Raw genomic sequence first — 23,236 nt, 5'->3', positions numbered from 1 at the left:
TTACTCTGTTAGTTTACATGTGTCTGAAAAGAGGGGGCTAGATTCACAAAGGTGTAATGCTTTGCGATGCCTAACTTTTAGACACCAAGAAAATCATTGGAATCCACTGTTATTCACAGAGTCTGGGTTAGGCGCCAGGCCCCCTGTACAGGAATGGGGAGAGATGGGCACCTTAGACTATGAGTCACAAAAGCCAGCACACTAGGTGGGGAGCACTTACAGCTAGCCAATGGGATATGCTCATGAGAGGGATGTGTGCTAAGCTCCACCCCTCTCCAGAAATTGCTGCCTAAGAGCAGGTTGTAGGGAGGTGCCCATCTCTACTATTCATGAGTCTCAGCTATGAACCCTCATTAGAACAGGAGCTGGGGTCTCCCACCTCCCTGGTGAATGCTCCAACCACCAGGCTACAGAATCATTCTCCCACTCGCTTACTCTCTAGCCCAAATGACTAATTATATAATGAACAGTAGAATGGATTCAACAGGAGAGACTGACAGATTCTCCACATCAGAACATCCCACAGTGGAGTGGTTGGAGCACTCATCTGAGCAGTGGGAGACCCCTGTGGAAGTCCTCTCTCCTCATGAGGTATGGGGGGGACTTGAATTGGAGGTCTCCCACGTCCCAGGTGAGTACCCCAGCCACTGGGCAAAAAGTGATAAAGGAGGTCTTCTGCCCCTCCCCCAAAGGCTGTGTTGTGTGAACTCACCTGAGGGGCCCTATCCAATAGGCTGCCTCTGAGCACACCTACCAGATCAGGTCCCCTGAGCGAGTGAGGCGGCCAAATACCTGTCTCATTCCTTCCGTGAATTGCTCTGGGGCTTAGGCAGGAGACTGGTGTCTGAATGCACAGAGGGAGGCAGTAGCATACGTACCCAGGGGCAGAAACACAGGTGCCCAGGGAACTTTTTACTACAAAAATGTAGGTACTGAGTGAGTTTAGGTGCCTACAGGATGTGGCAGGAGTTTTGTGGGTCGCCGTGTAGCCTCAGTCTGGGATTTAGATGCCTAAGCAAATTAGGCCAGGGTGACTAGAATGAAAGTGTCTCCTCAGATAGCACTAAAGTGTCAGTGCTATGATACTGTCACTATTATTGCTATATACAAGAAAAACTCTTGGTTTGTTTCTTGTGGCAAGGCAGCAGATTCTATTCGGTACCTCCCTGGGGTGAATAATGCTGAGGTCCCAAATTGTTTACCAGTCTGATAGGAGATCCCTTTCCTGCTTGTACTGCGTAGCACATTTGACCTAAGGTCTGTGGTACCAGCAGAGCTGCATGGAGTTCTAGGAGACACAGAATTCTGCAGCAATGTTCATTGGTTACAAAATCATTCAGCACCTTCACTTTTACTGAAACTATTCTAACAGTGCAGCAAAGATTAAAAAGATAAGGCGTTTGTGTTTTGTATTTGCATTGTAGTTGAGCAGCTTATGAGTTCCAAATAGAAGAGACTCTCTGGACTGTGATGGGCTAGGATAGAGGTGAGAGAAGCACAGAAGTAGGCCTGCAGAAGAAAGCAACCGGCATCCACGGCTCCTATGATAAAGGAGATAAAGCAGAGCCCCACTCCTGTAGGGTTTAGGAGCTATACGTATAAAATGATGGGGTCTAAATTAGCTGTTACCACTCAAGAAAGAGACCTTGGAGTCATTGTGGATAGTTCTCTGAAAACATCCACTCAATGTACAGAGTCAGTCAAAAAAGCAAACAGAATGTTGGGAATAATTAAGAAAGAGAGAGATAATATGTTGCCAATAAATCCATGGTACGCCCACATCTTGAATACTGTGTGCAGAAGTGGTTGCCCCATCTCAAAAAATATATATTGGAATTGGAAAAGGTTCAGGAAAGGGCAACAAAAATTATTAGGGAGGTGGAACAGCTTTCGTATGAGGAGAGGTTAATAAGACTGGGATTTTTCAGCTTGGAAAAGAGACAGCTAAGGGGAGATATGATTGAGGTCTATAAAATCATGATTGGTGTAGAGAAAGTAGATAAGGAAGAGTTGTTTACTACTTCACATAACACAAGAACTTGGGGTCACCAAATGAAATGAATAGGCAGCAAGTTTAAAACAAATAAAAGGAAGTATTTCTTCACACAACACAAAGGCAACCTGTGGAACACCTTGCCAGAGGATGTTATGAGGGCAAAGACTATAAAAGGGTTAAAAAAAGAACTAGATAAATTCATGGAGGATAGGTCCATCAATGGCTATTAGCCAGGATGGGCAGGAATGGCGTCCCTAGCCTCTGTTTGCCAGAAGCTGGGAATGAGCGACAGGGGATGGATCACTTGATGATTACCTGTTCTGTTCATTCCCTCTGGGGCACCTGGCACTGGCCACTGTCAGAACACAGGACACTGGGCTATATGGACCTTTGGTTTGACCCAGTATGGCCGTTCTTATGTTCTTTGCATGGCAGGCTCCTTCCCCTGTTGCATCCCTCCTAAAATTAACCTTGGTGAGATTTCTGACTTTAGGAACAGATTCTGCCCCCTTTATTACTTTGAGTAGTGCCTTGCCTCTTATATAGTCTGATGGATTTCAATGGGGCAGCTCATAGAGTCAAGTGCTACTCAGTGCGAGTAAGGGTGTCCAGGTCTTAGTGAATGTTCATGATTAGTAAACTGATGTTTCATATAAGTCTTTTAAATTTTGTAACTTTCTTCTTTTAAAGTCACATAAACATCAAATAATATTACATAGAGCACACATTGGAAAATTGTTGTATCCATGTCAAATCTTGGTTAGAGGTGAGGAAATAGAAGTAATATTGATTCAGCTGTATTTGCAGCCCTTCTGCATGATTTTTTCTGTTAACATTTATTCAAGAAGTCTTGAGTAAAATTAATTTTAAGACAATATTAAAATATTTATGGAAAACACATTTTTAATTGTGGTCCCTTCCAGTCCTAGAATCTATGAATCTATGAATTTGCTTGTAAAATGTTTGATTCACACTATATTGTTTAGATCAGGGATCGGCAACCTTTGGCACACGGCTCTCCAGGGTAAGCTACTCTGGCAGGCCGGGCTGGTTTGTTTACCTGCCACGTATGCAGGTTCGGCCGATCGCGGCTCCCACTGGCCGTGGTTCGCCGCTCCAGGCCAATGGGGGCTGCGGGAAGCGGCAGCCAGCAAATCCCTCGTCCCGCGCCGTTTCCTGCAGCCCCCATTGGCCTGGAGCCGTGATCGCCCGAACCTGCGGATGCGGCAGGTAAACAAACCGGCCTGGCCCGCCAGGGTGCTTACCCTGGCAAGCCGCGTGCCAAAGGTTGCCGATCCCTGGTTTAGACGTTGCCAACCCCCACTAACTCCCTATCCATCCTGTATATTTTATATAAAATATCTAATATTTATTCCTTATTTCAGTGTATACACATACAAAATTGACACCTATCTGAAAACTCCTTTGGTGTCCTTTGCAATGGATGCAAAACAAACAGCTTCTCTAACTTGAGGATATTAAACCAAAGGCAGTGAAATTCACAGAGTCGGTACCTGGCTTCACAGACAAAACATTCCCTTTTCTCCAGTGGAGAAAAGCAACCATATTAGTCCCCAGTTTGGGTAGGTCAAAGTTAAAATAATATCCCCCCCTCTCTAGCAGGGTTCTTGATATTTTCTTGTCCTTATCTCCATTAAACCACATTCTGTCCAGTTCATTCTGAAGAAGAATTCTGCTTCTCCTTATCAAGACCCAGCTGCTTTAAAATTACCCTCATTCCCTTCTTTTTACTTATTCCATGATGAGTCTCAGCTAGAAGGCCTTCCCTCCCTTCTTGTATCATAGGCCAGCCTCAGACTGACCAAAAGGAAAACCAAGAAACATACCTACCAAGCACTTTAGAAAACAAACAGAAATCCATTTGTCAGTATTATTAATTAGAAGCTTCTCTCTTTAAATCTGTCCACAAGACAATTTTTGGGCTAACTAGCTTGTTTTAGCTAGGCCTGGGCTAAACTTGACCTTTATTTTGGTCAAAGCCAGGGCCTAAACATTTCCTCCATACTACTCTTCTTCACTTTATCTGCCATCCTCTACATGCTTGGGAAGGAGACAATCCTCTGCTCTCTCAGAGGGATTTTTCTGGGCATCATTCAAAGGAAGCAGCGTTAAGGCTGTGAGGGGATATAGTGTGGGAGACATTACCTTAACTCTGTGTAGCCTGATTTATGTTTATTCATCCTCCACCATCTGGAGGGGTGCAAGGCAGTGCAAGGGAAAGGTAGAGCTGTGTTCATGAAGTGTTTTAGCAGTGAATTGCCCTTGTTTTTGGTTGAAGTAGTGGTAGTAAGAGTGGGGCAGGATTGAGTGGCATCTGGTGGAAGTGTGAGTAGCTTCCTGGGCACACCTTCCTCCCTCATAGTGACCAGCTCCTCTCTCCTCCTGGCCCCTCCTTGGCCCTGGTAGGACTCAAGGGACCAGGGGCAGGAGGAAGGGTGGTAGCTCAGAGGGTGTATGAAGTGCACCTACCAGTTGGAAGTACTAAGAAGAGGGAAAGGGAGCCCCAGAGTCCCTACCCTGCATCAAGGCCTAGAATAGATAAATTGTATGTGTGTGTGTATATATATAAATAAGTGAATATGTAGACATATGTGAGCTAGCTTTGATCTAGCTAGCTCAAATAAGAATAGCAGCGAAGCCTTGGCAGTATGGACGGCAGTCTGGGACCTTAGATACATACTCAAAAAGCTAATCTATGCTGCTATGGCTTCACTGCTATTGATATTTGATTGAACTAGAGGAAAAAAAGTTCACATATGTCTACAAGTGCTGCAGCCACACCACTGACTGCTGTATAGGCCTACCCTAAACTGATACTGAGGAAGGCAGAATCCCAGATTATTCACTAACCTGAATCTAATTCTGTCACCTTCACAAATGATTTCTTGCTCCTTGTCTAAAAAGCATTGTATTTTTTCATTATTACAGATCCCCCGATTCAGTAACAGTGGTCGCTGATAAGAAATCCTTGAAGATTATGTGCAAAGAGCGACGTAAACTGATTAAAATTATTCAAAATGACCCAGGTGGTGTCTTGGATGAGTCACTTGCTCAGTCCCTCATCACAGACGAGGACTATGACAATATGAACACAATATCGGATACAGAGGCGAAAATTAGAAAATTGTTAATTCAAATCCAGAGAAAGGGAGCACTGGCCTGTCAGCAATTCCTGGAGTGTTTAGAAACCATGTTTCCGGGCACAAATCAGGATTTACAACATCCTCAGTGTGGTAGGTTGTTGTTTTTGTTTTGTCTTTCAGAACGAAAAAAATTAATACACGCAACATCGATCAAAGGCTAATTTTCAAATAGATACATGATTAATGGTGGAGCCTATGTTAATGCAAAGTTATGGCTGAGAATTCAAATGCATGAAAATGATGAAATTGAAACATACAGTTCACAGGCAGCTATTGTATGACTTCTTTGCTCCTGTGTAAAATTATGATATAGTGGTGTATTCTACAAAACCTTTGATAGAAATTTACCAATAGAATATAAATATACACAAAAAGATCTTCAGATGGTCAACATCAGTAAATCTCCATTGTCTTCAGTGTGCTTTGGATGAGGCCCTTTATGTGTAAGGGATAACTCTCAAACCTGTAGAATCTTTCATAGAACAAACTTTTTGAAATGTGACACTGTATCTAACCACAGGATCTATGTATCCATCAAACTATGGATGGGTGTAGAGATGTCCACACCCACAGGAGGTCACCAGAGAATCCAGTAGTTATGGTTAGGGACAGAAGGCAAACTTCCCTTGCTTATATCCAGTGCCCTGTGTATGCCATGATTCTACAGTCACAGAATTCACCCTTTGCTACAGAATTTTGATCCAGAAACTGAACTTGTTCATTTAAAAAAAATGTTTCTAGCATTTTTGATTGCAGAGATAATCTTGATAGCATGAAGTACAAGTGAGTGTAACTGTTGCAGTGACATCTGCTTGAAACAATAGCACTGAGAAATGTGAACTTGCCCAGATGAGCCCAAAAGACTTCCTGATTCCAGCTCCTTGGAATCTAGCATTTTTCCAAGGTGCCCCAGAATCTAGTATTTTTGCCATGGGGCTGGACAAGCAAAATCCTCCAAAAATGAAAGAGAGCTAGAGATGGACCCAAAAGTGAAGCCAATTGAAGACCAATAGTGTGTCACATTTTTACATGTCTGTTTCCCCCAGTTTTTGTGGCAGGGGCACCAACTAAGCCACAATGCCCCCAAAGAATCTCTTTGGATTCTAGCTAGAATGGTTTGAGGGTGCCAGACCCACCAAGATTATGTAACCTGATACAGCAATGGAAATCAAAGACAATATTTATAAACATTGTGTAGTTTATTGGGAACTGGTTGCAGAACAGGGATAGACTACAGTGAGGAGCAAGAACCATAAGTAGGTGCACAGCTCCCCTCTGGGGCTCTGATCAGAAAGGAAAGTGACTAAGAATTAACCCCTGATCTCCCTTAGAAGAGGTCAGAATGCTACTGAATCCATTGCATTTTTTATCCAAAGCTTCATATCAATGTATTGGATAAGTAGATCTTCTATTATAAAATAGAAACTATGTAATGAAATGCAGAGGCAGGAGCAGTGAATGAAATAAAATACACACAGAAAACTGGGGATTGAAGAGAATTAGACACTAAATAACTTTTCTCCTCTTGTTTTCTTGCTGGAAGGATTAAATCAGGAATCTCAGACTCTGCAAGCCCCAGAGCTGGGGGAAAAAGGTGTCGTAAATCCAGAACTGGAATTAGATATTCAACAAGACAAAAAGCCAGAGGAGACAGACCTTTCCAAAGGTAATTTCCTCTGATCACCTTTTCTTCTGTAGTGGGAGTTAACACCTTTAGAAGAGCTTGGTGCTGCCAGGTGTGAATGGTGCTTGTGAGAGTGAAGAATTCTCTTGGTATTCTGCACACAAATTTGCTCAGATTCAAACAGGGATGCCATGGAAACCCAGTCAGTGGCTTAGAGGCAGAAACACAGGGGCTCCTTTGCTTAAACTTTGGTCTGTATTGGTCAGTGGGATGCTTTGAGCCACAACTTGTAGTTGATCCGTGTTCCCATGAAGGCCAGTGGCAAAGCGTTGGGACCAGTGGCAGCTACTGCCCAAAAGAAATGGTGGCGTTATAGCCCCTAAACATCTCCTCCTGTTTCCCTCTGCCCCACACCTACTCTCCCCCCACCTCCTTTCCCTCCCCCCATTTGGGCCAACCACATATTTCAAGTGAAAATATGGGGCATCTGTACAGGGAAGAAAGGAGACACTTGTTGAGAAGGTTGTTGGCCAGCAGTGTAGTAAGGAGGACGGAGAGAAAAGTGCCTTTTCCTCTCTTTCCCACTGCTAGTTACCTCCCTTTTCCTTGAGAATGGATGACTGAGGGGCTGGATGAAATGATGAGGATTGTGACTGATGGGTTTGTCAGAGGCTGGAGGAAAGGATGGGGGTTGGAGTGAGAGTGGGTCTCGGGGAGGGGGGTCTGAAATGGGCTGTGGGGTAAGAAAGTGGAGGAAACGCACGTAAAAACTGGGAGGAAAGGAGGTACGGAATGAAAACAGAAAAAGCAAAGACAACAAGGAAGGGGAAAAGAAATAAAAGATAAAATGATTAATGATTAAAGGTTTAGAAAACATGACCTGTGAGGGAAGAATTGGGCTTGTTTAGTCTGGAGAAGAGAAGATTGAGAGAGGACGTGATAACCATTTTCAAGTACCTGAAAGGCTGTTACAAGGAGGATGGAGAAAAATTGTTCTCCTTAACCTCTGATGTTAGGACAAGAAGCACTGGACTTAAATTGCAGCAAGGGAGGTTTAGGTTGGACATTAGGAAAAACTTCCTAACTGTCAGGGTGGTTAGGCACTGGAGTAAATTGCGTAGGGAGGTTGTGGGATCTCCATCATTGGAGATTTTTAAGAGCAGGTTAGACAAACACCTGTCAGGGATGTTCTAGATGATGCTGGTCCTGCCATGAGTTCAGGGGACTGGACTTGATGACCTCTCAAGGTCTCTTCCAGTCCTATGATTCTATGAGTCTTGACAGACTCTCAGTCTCAATCCTTTATTCTAGCTCCAGGCAAGCAGCACACTGTTTACTTTGTCTAAAAAATCTGTTACCTTCTCAAAGAAGGAGATCAGGTTGGTTTGGCACAATCTACCTTCTGTAAAACCATGTTGAATTTTGTCCCAATTACCATTGACTTCAATGTCCTTAACTACTTTCTCCTTCAAAAATTTTTCCAAGACCTTGCATACTACAGATCTCAAACTAAGAGGCCTATAGTTACCGGATCACTTTCTCCCCCGTCCCCACCGTTTCTTAAAGATAGGAACGATGTTAGCAATTCTCCAGTCATATGGTACAACCCCTGAGTTTACAGATTCATTAAAAATTGTTGCTAATGGGCTTGCAATTTCATGTGACAGTTCCTTTAATATTCTTGGATGAAGATTATCTGGGTCCCCCGATTTAGTCCCATTAAGATGTTTGAGTTTGGCTTCTACCTTGGATGTGGTAATATCTACCTCCATATCCTCATTCCCATTTGTCATCCTACCATTATTCCTAAGCTCCTCATTAGCCTCATTAAAGACTGAGGCAAAGTATTTGTTTAGATATTGGGACATGCCTAGATTATCCTTAACCTCCACTCCATCCTCAGTGTTTAGCAGTCCCACTTTTTCTTTCTTTGTTTTCTTCTTATTTATATGGCTATAGAACCTTTTACTATTGGTTTAAATTCCCTTTGCAAGGTCCAACTCTCCATGGCTTTTGGCCTTTCTCACTTTATCCCTACATGTTCTGACCTCAATAAGGTAGCTTTCCTTGCTGATCACTCTCATCTTCCACTCCTTGTAGGCTTTCTGCTTTTTCTTAATCACCTCTCTGAGATGCTTGCTCATCCAGCTTAGTCTACAACTCCTGCCTGTGAATTTTTTCCCCTTTCTTGGGATGCAGGCTTCTGATAGTTTCTGCAACTTTGACTTGAAATAATTCCAGGCCCTCTCCACCTTTAGATCCACAAGTCCAATCCACTTCCCTAACTAATTTCCTTAATTTTTTAAGTTAGCCCTTTTGAAATCAAGAACCCTAGTCACAGATCTATTTTGTTTATCCTTCCATTTAGTTTAAACTGAACTAGCTCATGATCTCTCAAACCAAGGTTGTCCCCTACAACCATTTCTTCTATGAGGTTCTCACTACTCACCAAAACCAAATCTAAAATGGCATCCCCGCTTGTTGGTTCAGCAATTACTTGGTGAAGGAAGCTACCTGGTCTTCAGTGCACATGTTTATAGCTCACTATGCTGTCAACCAACAGGCCAGAGATGATGTGGCAGTCGGCAGAGCTGTCCTTCAATCAATCGTTCCATGACTCCTACCCTCCTCTAGTGGTAAGCTTGGAAGTCACCTAATTGGAATGGACGTGAGCAATCACTCAAAGAAGAAAAGATGGTTACTTACCTCTCATAACTGTTGTTCTTCGAGATGTGTTGTTCACGTCCATTACAATACCCACCCTGCTTCCCCTCTGTCGGAGTCTATGGCAAGAAGGAACCGAAGGGAGGTTGGGCCGGCAGGGTACCATATACAGCGCCATAAGGGCACCACTCTAGGGGGCTCCCCTGCCTTTCTGATGGGAGCTGCTAAGGGGAAAAGTTTCCGACACCCATGCACGCAGCACGCCCACACCTAATTGTAATAGATGTGAACAACACATCTCGAAGAACAACAGTTATGAGAGGTAAGCACAGAAGTAATCCTGTTGGCTTTATTTATATTGTGCCATATAAATAAGAGAAGAATTGAGCCCAGGATGCGTAATGCATCTGTCATTTACTGGGTACTGCTTTTCTTTAAATTACAATTCTCTTTTCATAACTCCCACAACATCAGCCAGTCTAAGGAATTAGTAAACTGTATATAAAGTTATAATTTTCTACTCTGAAAATTTAGTTTGTTTTCACTTCCTTTTGCAGAAAGAAGTAAAGCATTTCAAGATATTCTGTCCAGATTAAACCTGGAGAAGCACAGAAGCAGGAAGATCAGGCTGAGGGATGTCCTGGAGATCTGCCCAGAAGGCATCAAAAACAGGATTCCAGAGGCATTAAGTGATTTACCGTGGCATTTCCTGAGGAAGGTCATGGCTGTGAATGGGACAGCCAGAAATACAAGCATTGGGCACAAGGCACCTGAAGAAGAAATGACTGATGATGATAAAGAGCTGCATATTGATGACAATTTCTATGTTAGTGATGCTGAGATAAAAGTTTCACTGCACCCCCTCGATGTTCTCTGTGCCGTTCTGCTTTACTCAGACGGTTTCCTGCAGCAGGAGATCCTGTCCAAAATGTCCATGTGCCAATTTGCCCTCCCTCTGCTGCTACCTGCCCTTGAAATCCACAAGTGTATCCTACTTCTGTGGGCCATGAGAGACATTGTGAGGAAGTGGAGGCCACACTCCCTGGCAGAGAGCAGAGGGTTCAGAGAGGAGAGCCTGGTGCTCACTTCACTACCAACCATTTCCTTTGTGCGGTTGGGGAGCTGCAGCTTTTCCAAATCCAAACTCCTCAATGATGTTCTCAGCCCCTCCCAGCAGCACCACAATTTCTTTATCCATCGGGACATGGAGTCTGGGAATGTTCTTCGGCAAATCGCAGATGGGCTGGTCGAGATTTCCTGGTATTTTCCTGGTGGAAATGAGAATTCCGATCTTTTCCCAGAACCTGTTGCAGTTACAAATCTGCGTGGAAACATTGAGTCGCAGTGGCTGCAGTTTAGCTTTTTAACAGAGGCCTCCTCAGCAGTGTTCATAGTTACTGAGAGCATCAGTGAGACAGAATATGCGCTGTTATCATCTCTGAAAGAATCAACAGCTAAATATTACTTCATCCTTAACTACAAGAATGAGAAACCCATAGAAACTCTGGGATTCCTTAACAAGCTGACCCCTGTGCTGAAGCTGAGCAAATCACAGCTACTGGTGAAAGACAGCACCACTAATAATGCAGGATTTGTGAAAAAGGTGCAGTCCACCATAGGAACCATAATGAACTCATCTCCCAAGACAGTGAGTTTGGAAGCCATGGCTGTGATGGCACGTGACCTAGGAATCCAGGTGGATGAGGACTGTCAGGCATGTCAGTGTGCGAGGAAATGTGCTGAAGATATCACTGCAGAAATAAGAGACGTGGCAAAATACAAAAGAGAAATGTTGAGACTCCAAGGGGAGCCATGGAAAAGCCTGGCTAAAGTGGAAAAAGAGCTGTGTCGAATGAAAAGGCAAGGGGACATGGCCACTGAAGACTATAAATCTGAGCTGAAACAGAAATGGTTAGAGATACGCAGACAGCAGAATCAGTGTGGCCTTACTAATGGTTTGACTAAGTTTATCAATGGACTAGAACACTTGCCTACAATGGAGAAACATTACTTCTTGAAATGGATGAAATTTAGCCTCGATAACACTGCCAGAGGAAATCTTTCTAAAATGCGGGAGCAGTATAAAAAGAAATGTGAAACTCCAGGAGTGGACCGAAAACAGCTGGAAAAACTAGATAAATTAATAGCTGATAGTTCCCTTGGCGTTGAGCATTTCATGCGAGAGTTGGGGCAGTTCTATGAGGCTGAATGCTCAATGGTTAAAGAAGGTAAAATGGCAGAAAGCCAAAGACAATTCATCCATCTCCCAGCCATAGCAGCTGACTTGATGCTGGAAGGGTTTCCTATGGAGCTGATTGATGGAGATGCCTCCAACATCCCCATGAACTGGGTAATAGATGTTCTAACTCATCTCAATATCAGACTGGAGGGTAGATCCAGAATGGTGGTTATAACCGTGCTGGGAGTGCAGAGCACAGGGAAATCCACCCTCCTCAACACCATGTTTGGCCTGCAGTTTGCAGTGAGCAGTGGCCGATGTACGCGAGGAGCCTTCATGACACTCATTAAAGTTACAGAAGTTGTTCAGAAGCTAAGTGGCTGTGATTTCATCCTGGTGATAGACACTGAAGGTCTGAAGGCCCCTGAACTAACGGCACTGGAAGACAGTTATCAACATGACAATGAGCTGGCCACCCTGGTGATTGGATTGAGTGACATAACGATCGTTAACATGGCCATGGAGAATGCCACAGAAATGAAGGATATTCTGCAAATTGTGGTCCATGCCTTTCTCAGAATGGAGGAAATAGGACAAAAGCCAAACTGCCAATTTGTGCATCAGAACGTCAGTGATGTGTCTGCTCATGATCAAAACATGAGGGACAGGAAGCATCTACTGGAGCAGCTGAATGAAATGACCAAAGCTGCAGCAAGGATGGAAAAACAAAGCAGGGAAATGGCATTTTCTGATATTATGGAGTATAACCCAGAGAAACACAATTGGTACATCCCTGGCCTGTGGCATGGAGTCCCTCCCATGGCTCCAGTAAACACTGGATACAGTGAGAGTGTGTGTGAGCTAAAGAAATACCTGTTTGAATTCATAAAGAACCGTTCACTTAACAGACCTGTCAAAGACATTCCTGAATTTATTGAATGGCTGAAGAGTCTGTGGGAAGCTGTAAAACATGAAAACTTCATCTTTAGCTTTAGAAACAGTCTAGTAGCTGAAGCCTATAACCAGCTGTCTATGAAGTATTCTGAATGGGAGTGGGATTTCCGCAAGAAGATGTATATCTGGATATCCGAAAAAGAAACTTTCATCCAGAACCAGCCACCAGAGAAACTAGAGCGTGATCCTTTAATGAGTTTAAAAATTGAGGCACAAGGGAAACTTCAGGAGGAAGAAAAGAAGCTCTTGGATAATTTAGAACAGTATTTTAAAAGTGGAGCTTCAAATTTGAACCTGATAGAAAAGTACAGAGAAGATTTCAAAAGGAGCGCAAATAGCCTCAAAAGAGAACTTGAAAGTTATTCAATCAGTAACTGTGAGGAAGCAATTCGAATCCAAAGAGGACAGCACAAGATAGACACTATCCAAACTGGGTACAAACAGACAATTGAAGGGAAAGTTGACAGACTCTTGGCTGAATGCCGGAACAGAAAACATAAACTAGACAATGAGAAACTGAAAATAGAATTTGAAACAATGTGGCGAAAAACCTTGTCAGAGTTAAAGCTCAGTAGTTTACAGAAACGTCAAGTTGTTCAAGATATGGATCTCCAGCTGAGAAAGGATTTTGAGAATCGAGGGAGTGCCGTTAATCAGATGCTACAACATGCAAAAAGCCTGCTGGGTTATGGAATGAAGTCTTTCACAATGAAGAAGGAATACTTAGAACTAAAATGGACCACAGCAGTTGTGGAATTCTTCTTACAGGACTGTCACCGTAAAACTGAAGAGCTTGCTCTATCTTTAATGAATGAATGCAAGAAATACATTGAAGAAAAAGTTAAATCCAAAACAGACTATGATGAAACCTATTGTGGAGAACTGCTGCATATGGTTAATGAGAGGTTAAAACGGGAGGATGTTCAGAAACTTCCCACTACCCCTAGTTTTGAAGTTGACCTGAAACTTCACATTTTGGGGGAAGCAGCTTGTGCATTTCAGAAGATGCATGAAGATTTTATCAAAGAAAACGATCCTCAGCAACGTCTGGAGAAGCTGAAACCTCAGTATTTCTCCATATTTATGGATCTCTATTTGGAAAAGGATGAAAGCCAAACAAGGGCCAAGGATTTCTGTTATCAATGTCTCAAACCTGCCCTGGTGGGTTATGTCAACAAAAGGCTCGGACTAGAAATAGTTGACAATTTTCTCAGCAGTGAACAGGCCGTTGAATACGCCAGCCGAAGCTTCTTCCAGTTCTCTGTGCTAAAGAAGCTGCTGGAAGAGATGAACTTTGACAACTATGTGAAATACATAAGTAACTATGAAAAGTTTGTCAAATCCTGGATACAGAAATGTCTGATAGATCGCTATGGAGGGAAGGCGAGTTTGGGAGATTTGGAGAAAGGGATTCTATCCAGAATAATAAATACAATCAAAGGAGTTCTGAAAAACTCCATAAATCAAAACAATAACACAGTTTCTGCCTTTTTAGACAACTTTTGCAAAGAGCTTCAGCAGGACCTGGTCATTTCCAGCAATAGCTTAGTTGGAGTACAGTTTAAAAGCACAGCAAAAATTGAGCAGCTTTCTGATAACATTCGAACCTTCCTTCTGGAGCTGGAACAACAAATCTTAACCCAGTTTAATCGTTTGGAACTTGAGACCAAACTCTCCAACCTGTCAGTGAAACCCCAGGATGAGATCTTCAAGCGAGTGTTTGGCTGTGGGAAGCAGTGTCCGTTCTGTAAAGCCCCCTGTGAAGCAGGAGGCACTGACCATAAAGAGCATTTTGTATCAGTCCATCGACCCAAAGGATTAGGGAACTTCAGGGATCGGGGTTCACAAAAGCTTGAGCATTCCATATGCTCCTCTGACGTGGTTTCCAATCGTGAATTCCAAACCGTAGCCACAGCAGGAAAATATCATCCTTTCAAAGATTACCGCCGTTACTACCCAGACTGGCGCATTCAGCCTGATCCCAGCATTGATGCTTCTGATTACTGGAAATTTGTTTTCAAATCATTCAATGACCAGTTAGCTAGGAAGTATGATGCGAAAGCAGCAGATCTCCCAAGAGATTGGAAAAATATAACTAAAGAGTATGCACTGCGGGGCCTAAAGCAAGGGTTTTATCTGAAAAAATAGACATCCCAAGTGTATCTTTGAATAGGATATACTTCAACAAAACAAACCCCTTAATTTTAAAAAATGGGAATATGACCCAATCTGACAGCCTGGGCCCTTTTTAAAATTGAAAACTCAAAAAAATCAACGGCAGGTCACATCTTCCAGTTAGTGCAAGGCTGCTGCACAGGAGCAGACATACCAAAGCAATCGGATAGTCCATGTATCCCTGTCTCCATCTAGCCTGATATCCCACCTCTCTGCCTTATTGGATCAGACCGATAACCCGTCTAGCCTGGTAGCCCCACCTCTCTGCCTTATTGGATCAGACCAATAACCCGTCTAGCCTGGTATCCCACCTCTCTGCCTTATTGGATCAGACCGATAACCCGTCTAGCCTGGTATCCCCACCTCTCTGCCTTATTGGATCAGACCGATAACCCGTCTAGCCTGGTATCCCCACCTCTCTGCCTTATTGGATCAGACCGATAACCCGTCTAGCCTGGTAGCCCCACCTCTCTGCCTTATTGGATCAGACCGATAACCCGTCTAGCCTGGTAGCCCCACCTCTCTGCCTTATTGGATCAGACCGATAACCCGTCTAGCCTGGTAGCCCCACCTCTCTGCCTTATTGGATCAGACCGATAACCCGTCTAGCCTGGTAGCCCCACCTCTCTGCCTTATTGGATCAGACCGATAACCCGTCTAGCCTGGTAGCCCCACCTCTCTGCCTTATTGGATCAGACCGATAACCCGTCTAGCCTGGTATCCCCACCTCTCTGCCTTATTGGATCAGACCGATAACCCGTCTAGCCTGGTAGCCCCACCTCTCTGCCTTATTGGATCAGACCGATAACCCGTCTAGCCTGATAGCCCCACCTCTCTGCCTCATTGGATCACTCCAATAACCCATCTAGCCTGGTATCCCCACCTCTCTGCCTTATTGGATCAGACCGATAACCCGTCTAGCCTGGTATCCCACCTCTCTGCCTTATTGGATCACTCCAATAACCCGTCTAGCCTGGTATCCCCATCTCTCTGCCTTATTGGATCACTTCAATAACCCATCTAGCCTGGTATCCCACCTCTCTGCCTTATTGGATCAGACCGATAACCCGTCTAGCCTGGTATCCCCACCTCTCTGCCTTATTGGATCAGACCGATAACCCATATAGCCTGGTATCCCCACCTCTCTGCCTTATTGGATCAGACCGATAACCCATATAGCCTGGTATCCCCACCTCTCTGCCTTATTGGATCAGACCAATAACCCATATAGCCTGGTATCCCCACCTCTCTGCCTTATTGGATCAGACCAATAACCCATATAGCCTGGTATCCCACCTTCTGGCTGTATTGGATCAGATCTAAAGGCCATCTAGCTCGGTATCTCATCTCCCTGCTGTACTGGATCAAACCAGTGATCCATCCTGTCTCTGACAGTGGCCATTACAAGATGTCTCAGTGGGAGGTGCAAGAAACCATCTAATGGAAATTTTATAGAAACATGTTTAGAGAGGAAGCTTCTTCCTAACATAACTATGTAAACAGGGTTTGAATGAGTTCTCTCATGCCATCTAGCTGGGAGTGGGAGAGACTTTAGGAGCAAACTGTATTTACATGAACTCACCTACTCTGCCTAGATATCAAGCCGATATAGAGATGTTGCTCAAAGTGATCAAATTTGAATAGTGTTGGGTTACAAATCACTTTAGTACTGAATGGAGGGGTAGTGAAATGTTGTTGTCAGTGTTGTTGCATTTATTGCATGAGTAAAGGGGAGCAGAACTGTGCTTAACCTGCCTCAAATGAGGGGTCACCCTCAGCTGAAAGGACTCATTAAGCCAGGGGCTCGAATGCCTGATCCCTGTGAAAGTAAGAAGGGTGAGGAGAGGTATCTCTGCCAGGAGGTGTGAACTCTCCCTAAGGGTCCCTGGTCTGGTTTAACCTGTTCCTCCCCACTGTTCAAACAAGAGAGCTAAATAGGCTCCATTAGGAGCCTTTTGTTATTTTAAGTGCTCAAAAGAGCTGACAATCACTTGTGGTAGGACAGCATTTCTGCCCAGCCTAATAGCTGAAAATCACTAAGGGCTTGGCTACACTTGCGAGTTAGAGTGCATTAAAGCAGCCCCGGGCGCCCTAACTCATGACCCGTCCACACTGGCAAGGCATGTAGAGCACCTGGACTCTGCAGCTGGAACGCTCCTGGTAATCCACCTCCACCAGAAGCATAATGCTTCGTGCATCTCGGCTGAAACGCCCCAGCGTCAGTGTGAACAAGGTGTTGCATTACTGCACTCCGATCGGCCTCCCATAATCGCGTTAAGTCAAGTGGCCACTCTTGTCATTGTTTGGAATCGTCTGTAGGAGTGCGGATATGCCCTTTGAAAACTCCGTTTCTTGACAGCCGGCTGCTTATCTGCTCCGAGACAAAGCAACCATTACTGTGGAATGCTGCTTGAGAGGCAGGGGGAGGGGGGTCTGCTCCTGTCTGAACTTACAGGACAGCATGCTGACATGCTCTCAGTCCCCCCAAAACCCACTCTCTCTGCCCCGACATACACACAACACACTCCCTGTCACACCCCACCCCACCCCATTTGAAAAGCATGTTGCAGCCACTTGCATGCTGGGATAACTACCACAATGCACTGCTCTCTGTAGCTGTTGCAAGAGCTGCTAATGTGGCCACGCCAGTGCATTTGAATCTGACAGTGTGGACACACTGCAGCGCTTTCCCTAATGTGCTCTCCGAGGGCTGGTTTAACTCTCAGCGCTCTACATCTGCAAGTGTAGCCATGCCCTAAGAGCTGGGTGGAGCCTCAGGAGACTGACCTGCAGTGGGCACAGCAGAGAGGCAGGTGGCAGAAGGTGACCAGTAAGTGGAATGAGTGGCTGGCAGGGTGGCCAAGGGAGAGGAACCATGGCTGGTGGGGTGGCCAGCCAGAGCAAGTGCTCAGATGGCAGAGCTAGGAAGGTGCCTTCTTCCCCAGCTGGGAAGTGAACTCACACAGATGCTCCTCTAAACCCTTGGTCTTCACTGACCAAGGACAACCACCATGAGTGGGGTATGGTGAGGGACCAGAGAGGGGCACAGTAAAGGAACTTTTGGTTGTAGAACTCAAGAACATGAGGCAGAGGACACTGCCCCACGGACTCCGGGGTGGGTGTTCTGCTCACAGTTTTGTTTATGAATCCTGCTTGTGGCATTTTCCCTAATTAATGTTGGGTGACTTCCCTCCATTCATTTAAAGTTTCTGATCTACACTCAGACTCAGTGCTTGTGAAAGGGGAAGCATTGCCTCTGAGAGGCACCCAGGGGTGATGTGTAATTTTCCCAGGATACTGGTTGGGGCTCAAGCCGATTCTGTTTTGTATTATTGAAAAGAACCCCCTAGATATTGAACTCGACCCTGGTTGCTGCCAGCTTCACCTGGCAGAATGGTTACAACTGAGTGGTTTCTAATTTATACTATTCCTTGAATTTTGATTGGTTGAAAATGTTCAATTTATGTAATCACTGAATAAATATTTTTCAATGATCACGCAGTATGCAAATTCCTTTGCGTTGCGCTGGCTAATAATGATCCTTATCTGACCAGCGTGCAGAGATGTACATAATCACTGTATGTTATTTCTTTACCACACAATGCATATGCAAAATCTCTTTATTCTGAATGGCTGTTACAACCTCTGTGCTCTGACTGGCTCCTGCACTGGGAATTTTCAAGCTGTTTGATGGCAAGGAGGATGCCGTCTCAGCTTCTATCTCCCTTCAAGTGAAGCAGAAAAACTCCAAGATAAACATGAAAAAGAAGGGACAAAAATATGAACACCCTGCCCCCAAAGAAACTGTGCTTTGAAACCCCAATATCCACTGGTTCAGTGAATTGTGGGATATCCTCATACCACAAAAACCTCACTGAGATGAAGAAAAGAAACAACAACCAGTATTTTGCTCTCTGCTTTATTTTATTCAGCATGCAACATATGCAAGCAGCTAAGCCAATCAACTATTAACTGTACTTATTTTGTATGTCCTAGTGTAAACTCTGTGGATTGCATGTATTCATTCTATTCATATTGATGATCTTAAGGACAGCGGCTTACAAGTGATGCATCCTAGGGGGCTAGATCGTGACTCAGGAGAATGAGGAAGAAAAAGATTCTCTCCTCTTACGCTCCTGAACAGGCTCTGTGAATCCTGGGCCCAGGCATGTGGGAGTAGACAGGCACTGCCCCCCGGCTATGCCCCTGCTCACATGGTGGGTATGGAACGAACAAGGAAGGATCAGAGCTATGGCTCCCTCCCTCCACTGAGTGGCAACACAGCTGAGCCAGCTCAGGCCACTGGTACATGACCATCCCCATGGAGAAAAGAGGAAGCAACAAAAGGCTTTGTCTACACTGCAGATGTACAGCGCAGGCAGTTACAGCACCACTTAGAGAGCGCTGCAGGGAAACCACTGTGTGTGTTCACGCTGTCAATGGCCAGCGCAATAGCATGACCACACTTGCGGCTAGGGTGACCAGACAGCAAATGTGAAAAATCAGGACAGGGGGTAGGGATGTGTGTGTGTGTGGGGGGGTAATAGGAGCCTATATAAGAAAAAGACCCCAAAATCGGGACTGTCCCTATAAAATTGGGACATTTGGTCACCCTACTTGTGGCACTTGCAGTGGCATTCAGAGCGGTGCACTCTGGGCAGGTATTCCACAGAGCACCTCTTCCCTTTCTGCCTCTGAGGCTGGTGGGAAGGGGGAGGGAGGGTCACGGGGCATCCTGGGTTCTGTCCCAATGCCCCATCATGCATCACTTCACATCCCAGCAGTCCCTTTGCTTCCGTCCACATTTGGTGCCATCTTTCAACGGTTTTTGTACTGTGCGCTGTCTGCCTCTTCAGTCTGTGGGAATGAATCCTGAACTGTTGAGGAATATGCGGACGGGTCTCACTAGCACATCACGACTGGCAGTCCAGTTACTCCTTAAACTACAAAGTGAGAATGAGGAGTCTGACGACGATGTCAACATGCATAACACACACCACACAGGATTGCTTGTGGTATTCACGGAGGTGCTGACCACAGTGGGACGCTGCTTTTGGGCTCAGGAAACAAGCATTGAGTGGTGGGAGCACATCGTCATGCAAGTCTGGGATGACGAGCAGTGGCTGCAGAACTTTTGGATGAGGAAAGCCACTTTCATAGGACTGTGTGCTGAGCTCGCCCCCACCCTGCGGCGCAAGTGTGGCCATGCCATTGTGCTGGCAACTGGCAGTGTGAACACATAGCAGCGCTTTACCTGCAGCACTCACTGCGGGGCACTGTAACGCCGGGTGCTGTACATCTGCTAGTGTAGACATAGTGTAAGTTGCATCAGTGAAACTTTCTTTATTCAACACAAGGGCAGATTAAGGAACTGAGTACTACATGGTAGGAAGTAGTTAGTTTAGAATAGGCTGTAAACACAGATAAATGATTGGCATGTATGTTAAGTGTTTAAACTGAGTTCCCCCAAAATCAGAATCAGTTGAAGACAATTGAACTGTTATATTTAGAGCATGACTGTCATTTACTCTCCCTATTGTGCATTAAGAAATCAGTATTCTTGTTTTAATGTAATCATGCATAAGACGCAACAGAAAACCATTTATATTTAAACAAAATAAACTTCTGAACTGACTTTTTTTGTAGTGGCTTATTTATTTTGAAATGTTGCCTTGGACCTTTTTGTTTTATTTAACCCTGGGAGAAAGGATAGTGGGTGAGGTCAGGAAACATTTCAGGAGATGTGATGCTTCCAAACTATGAACCCAAGATCCCAAGCGATACAGGGACCCTCGTTAGCCTCATAACAGTCTCAGTCATAATGCTCGGGTAACAGCAGGGGCCCCTTTAACAAAAAACCCTCTATTTTTCTCTCTCTGTTTCATGGGTTGCAAGCCTCCCACATCCCCCTCCAGTGAAACAGAGCTGTCCCCCTCTGCTGCCATCAGACCCCCATCCCTCTGGCTGCTACGGACACAGCCTGGCCTGCGAATGTGAAGGAACCTCTCTGAACTGATTCAGACTAACATGGTTACCCCTCTGTTACTTGACACCATGCAAGGCACTGCATTTAGCCGTATGGAATGGAAATCTACCACTCCCAGAAAACAACATCCTAACCACCCTTCTCAGACCCTACGCCACCAGCACTCCCAGCTATCTCCGTGACACCACTGATTTCCTGAGCCAATACTTCTGTTAGTTTTAAAGGTGCCGCAGGACTCTCTGTCGCTTTTTACAGATTCAGACTAACACGGCTACCCCTCTGTTACTTCTCTGAACTGAGAGGAGACACGCACAGAAACACACATTCCTCTGTATTGGAGAGTCAGAGGCTGGAGACACACAGACACAGAGACACCCTCAGTTCACCGATCTCTCATGTTAATAACAGTTTGAAGAACATCCACCCAGTCAAGAAGAGAGGCTCACCCTCTCAGAGCAGCTCAGCTCAGAGGATGGGGGCGCTGGGGCAGTAAGACGGCTCCAGGGAGCCAGGAGCCACGTTGGCTTCTGCTGGGGTGCCCAGGGACAATGGGGCACAGCTCGGTAACTGCTGGGGTGGGAGAGGCTTTAACCTAGCACTGAGGGAAGCAGCTGAATGCAGGGGGATTTCTAGTTAAAAGGGAATTTAGGTTTATTACAATAAATGTGTAGGGAGAGAATCAACCATCACAACATTTCTGGAGCAAAGTCTCTGCAGTGACCCCAGCCCTGGGATGCCCGATCACCTCCCAGCCAGTGTCCCTTCTCTCCAGCAGGGCTGAGAGCACATCTGCATGGGGCAATGGCTCCCTCTTGTGTCCCCCCAAGGGGAATCTCTTCTCTTCATTGTCAGTGCAGCAGCTTAGTGGGTTTCCCCATGTCACCAATTTTAAATTGTTCCTTCCCCAGTGCAGCACCTTGAGCTTTCTACATTGAATGTCACCCGCCAGCACATTGCCCATCTACCTACTTTTGTAGCCCTAGCTGGTGTCCCTCACAATCCTCCCAAGCAGAAGAATTCTGTGGTATCAGCAAATTTCCCCATCTCACTCGCCACTCCATTATTCCAGGTGATACTAAATACACAGAACCACCGCAACCTTCGCATTGATCCCTAAGGTCCCCCTGGCTATTTACCTTATTCTCACATGGGAAACTGGAGAATTTATTCCTTCTAAAATCTTCTGCTAAGGGGCAGTTCTGCCCTAACCCCCTCCCACCCCCACCCCCCACCCCTTACACAGCGCAACGGTTCCTAGGAGAGGGATTAGTCTGAGACACACAAGGACACCTCCAAGCACTGGGCAATAAACCCAGAGCTATTAAAATTTAGAAGAGAAAGGGTAAAATTTTCAAAAGTCCCAAAGGCTGCATCTACATTAGAGCTGAGGGGTGTGATTCCCAGCATGCACAGACATACCAGCACTAGCTCTGATCAAGCCAGCACACTGAAAATGGCCATGTAGCCAGGGCAGCATGGGTGCGGCATGGACAAGCAGTCCTGTCTATGGAGCCATGGGGTCTGAGGTTCACGAGAGAGGGGGTGATGTTGAACTTTCTTTGGGCTGTGCCTTCTCTTGCAGGGATTTCCCATATATCCAGGGAAAAGCTGGCTGTCCCCTCTGCCCAAAATACCTTCCTCTCCATATCCTATTCCTGACTCATTTACTAAATTTAAATGTATTTACATTTCTGACAGCCTAAGATCTTCCTATATATAAAGCAGAGCAGGCACTTTGTGGGGATCTCAACCCAAGTCAACCCAATCTATGTTACCTGCATCCTAACACCCCATACATAGCGCTGTTACAAACAATATTTAAAAATAAATTAGAAAGAGGAGCATTTGTATACTTTGATCTGTCTTCCACTGAACGGAGAATTTACTTTTTTCTTATGAACAGACACGGTTTCTCCAATTTTCATGAGAATTCACCCTTCTCCAAAGATATCCCAGCTAGTTTTATGGGTGTTGCTGCTGGCAATTAGAAATTCTAAACTTGTTGTGGTCTATCCATGACCTACTTGAGCCTGAATCTACGTTTCCAGAGGCTGAGTTTAATCCTTTTTCTCAGTTGCTCCTCTTCTGATAAGTGAAACGCACGAGCTTGACTCAAAAATTGGAGGGGACGTCACCCTTGACTGAAGATTCAAGATAACTGCAGCTTCGAGCTCCAGAAAGTGAGGCCCTTTTTGTACCTAAACCCCTGTGAGGAAAACTCAGGAAGCCTGATAACAGCAAAGGTAAGGTTTATTCCCCCTCTCTTTCAGAGCTCACATTCATCCTTTCCTTCTCCCACTCGCCGTCCCGTCTTCTCCCTTTCTTGTGGTGACTCCTGAGTACTGTAGTTCCTGGACCCAAGAATTCAGGAACCCCCTAGGAACAAACTTACAAACTCAGACTGCTGTAGCTAGCTAGCTACACACCTAGCTAGACACAACCGTTTGTCTGGCTCCTATTCAGATATGGAAAGAGAGACAGAGTGCAAAGTTAC

General features: G+C 45.1%; 1 protein-coding gene across 1 annotated transcript; it reads left to right on the top strand.

Moving 5' to 3' along the window:
- The first annotated feature begins 4,986 nt into the window (after positions 1 to 4,986).
- On the top strand, positions 4,987 to 21,804 carry LOC135978687 (up-regulator of cell proliferation-like). Its single transcript, XM_065579540.1, has 3 exons — positions 4,987 to 5,250; positions 6,704 to 6,826; positions 10,006 to 21,804. Exons 1-3 carry the CDS (start codon positions 4,995 to 4,997, stop codon positions 14,727 to 14,729), a joined length of 5,103 nt encoding a protein of 1,700 aa, XP_065435612.1. The 5' UTR covers positions 4,987 to 4,994; the 3' UTR covers positions 14,730 to 21,804.
- The last annotated feature ends 1,432 nt before the right edge of the window (positions 21,805 to 23,236 follow it).

This window comes from Chrysemys picta, unplaced genomic scaffold (genome assembly GCF_011386835.1).
Source record: "Chrysemys picta bellii isolate R12L10 unplaced genomic scaffold, ASM1138683v2 scaf404, whole genome shotgun sequence".
Taxonomy (NCBI): Eukaryota; Metazoa; Chordata; order Testudines; family Emydidae; genus Chrysemys; species Chrysemys picta.
The sequence above is the reverse complement of the archived record's forward strand: the minus strand, read 5'-3'. Positions and strand labels throughout refer to the sequence as shown.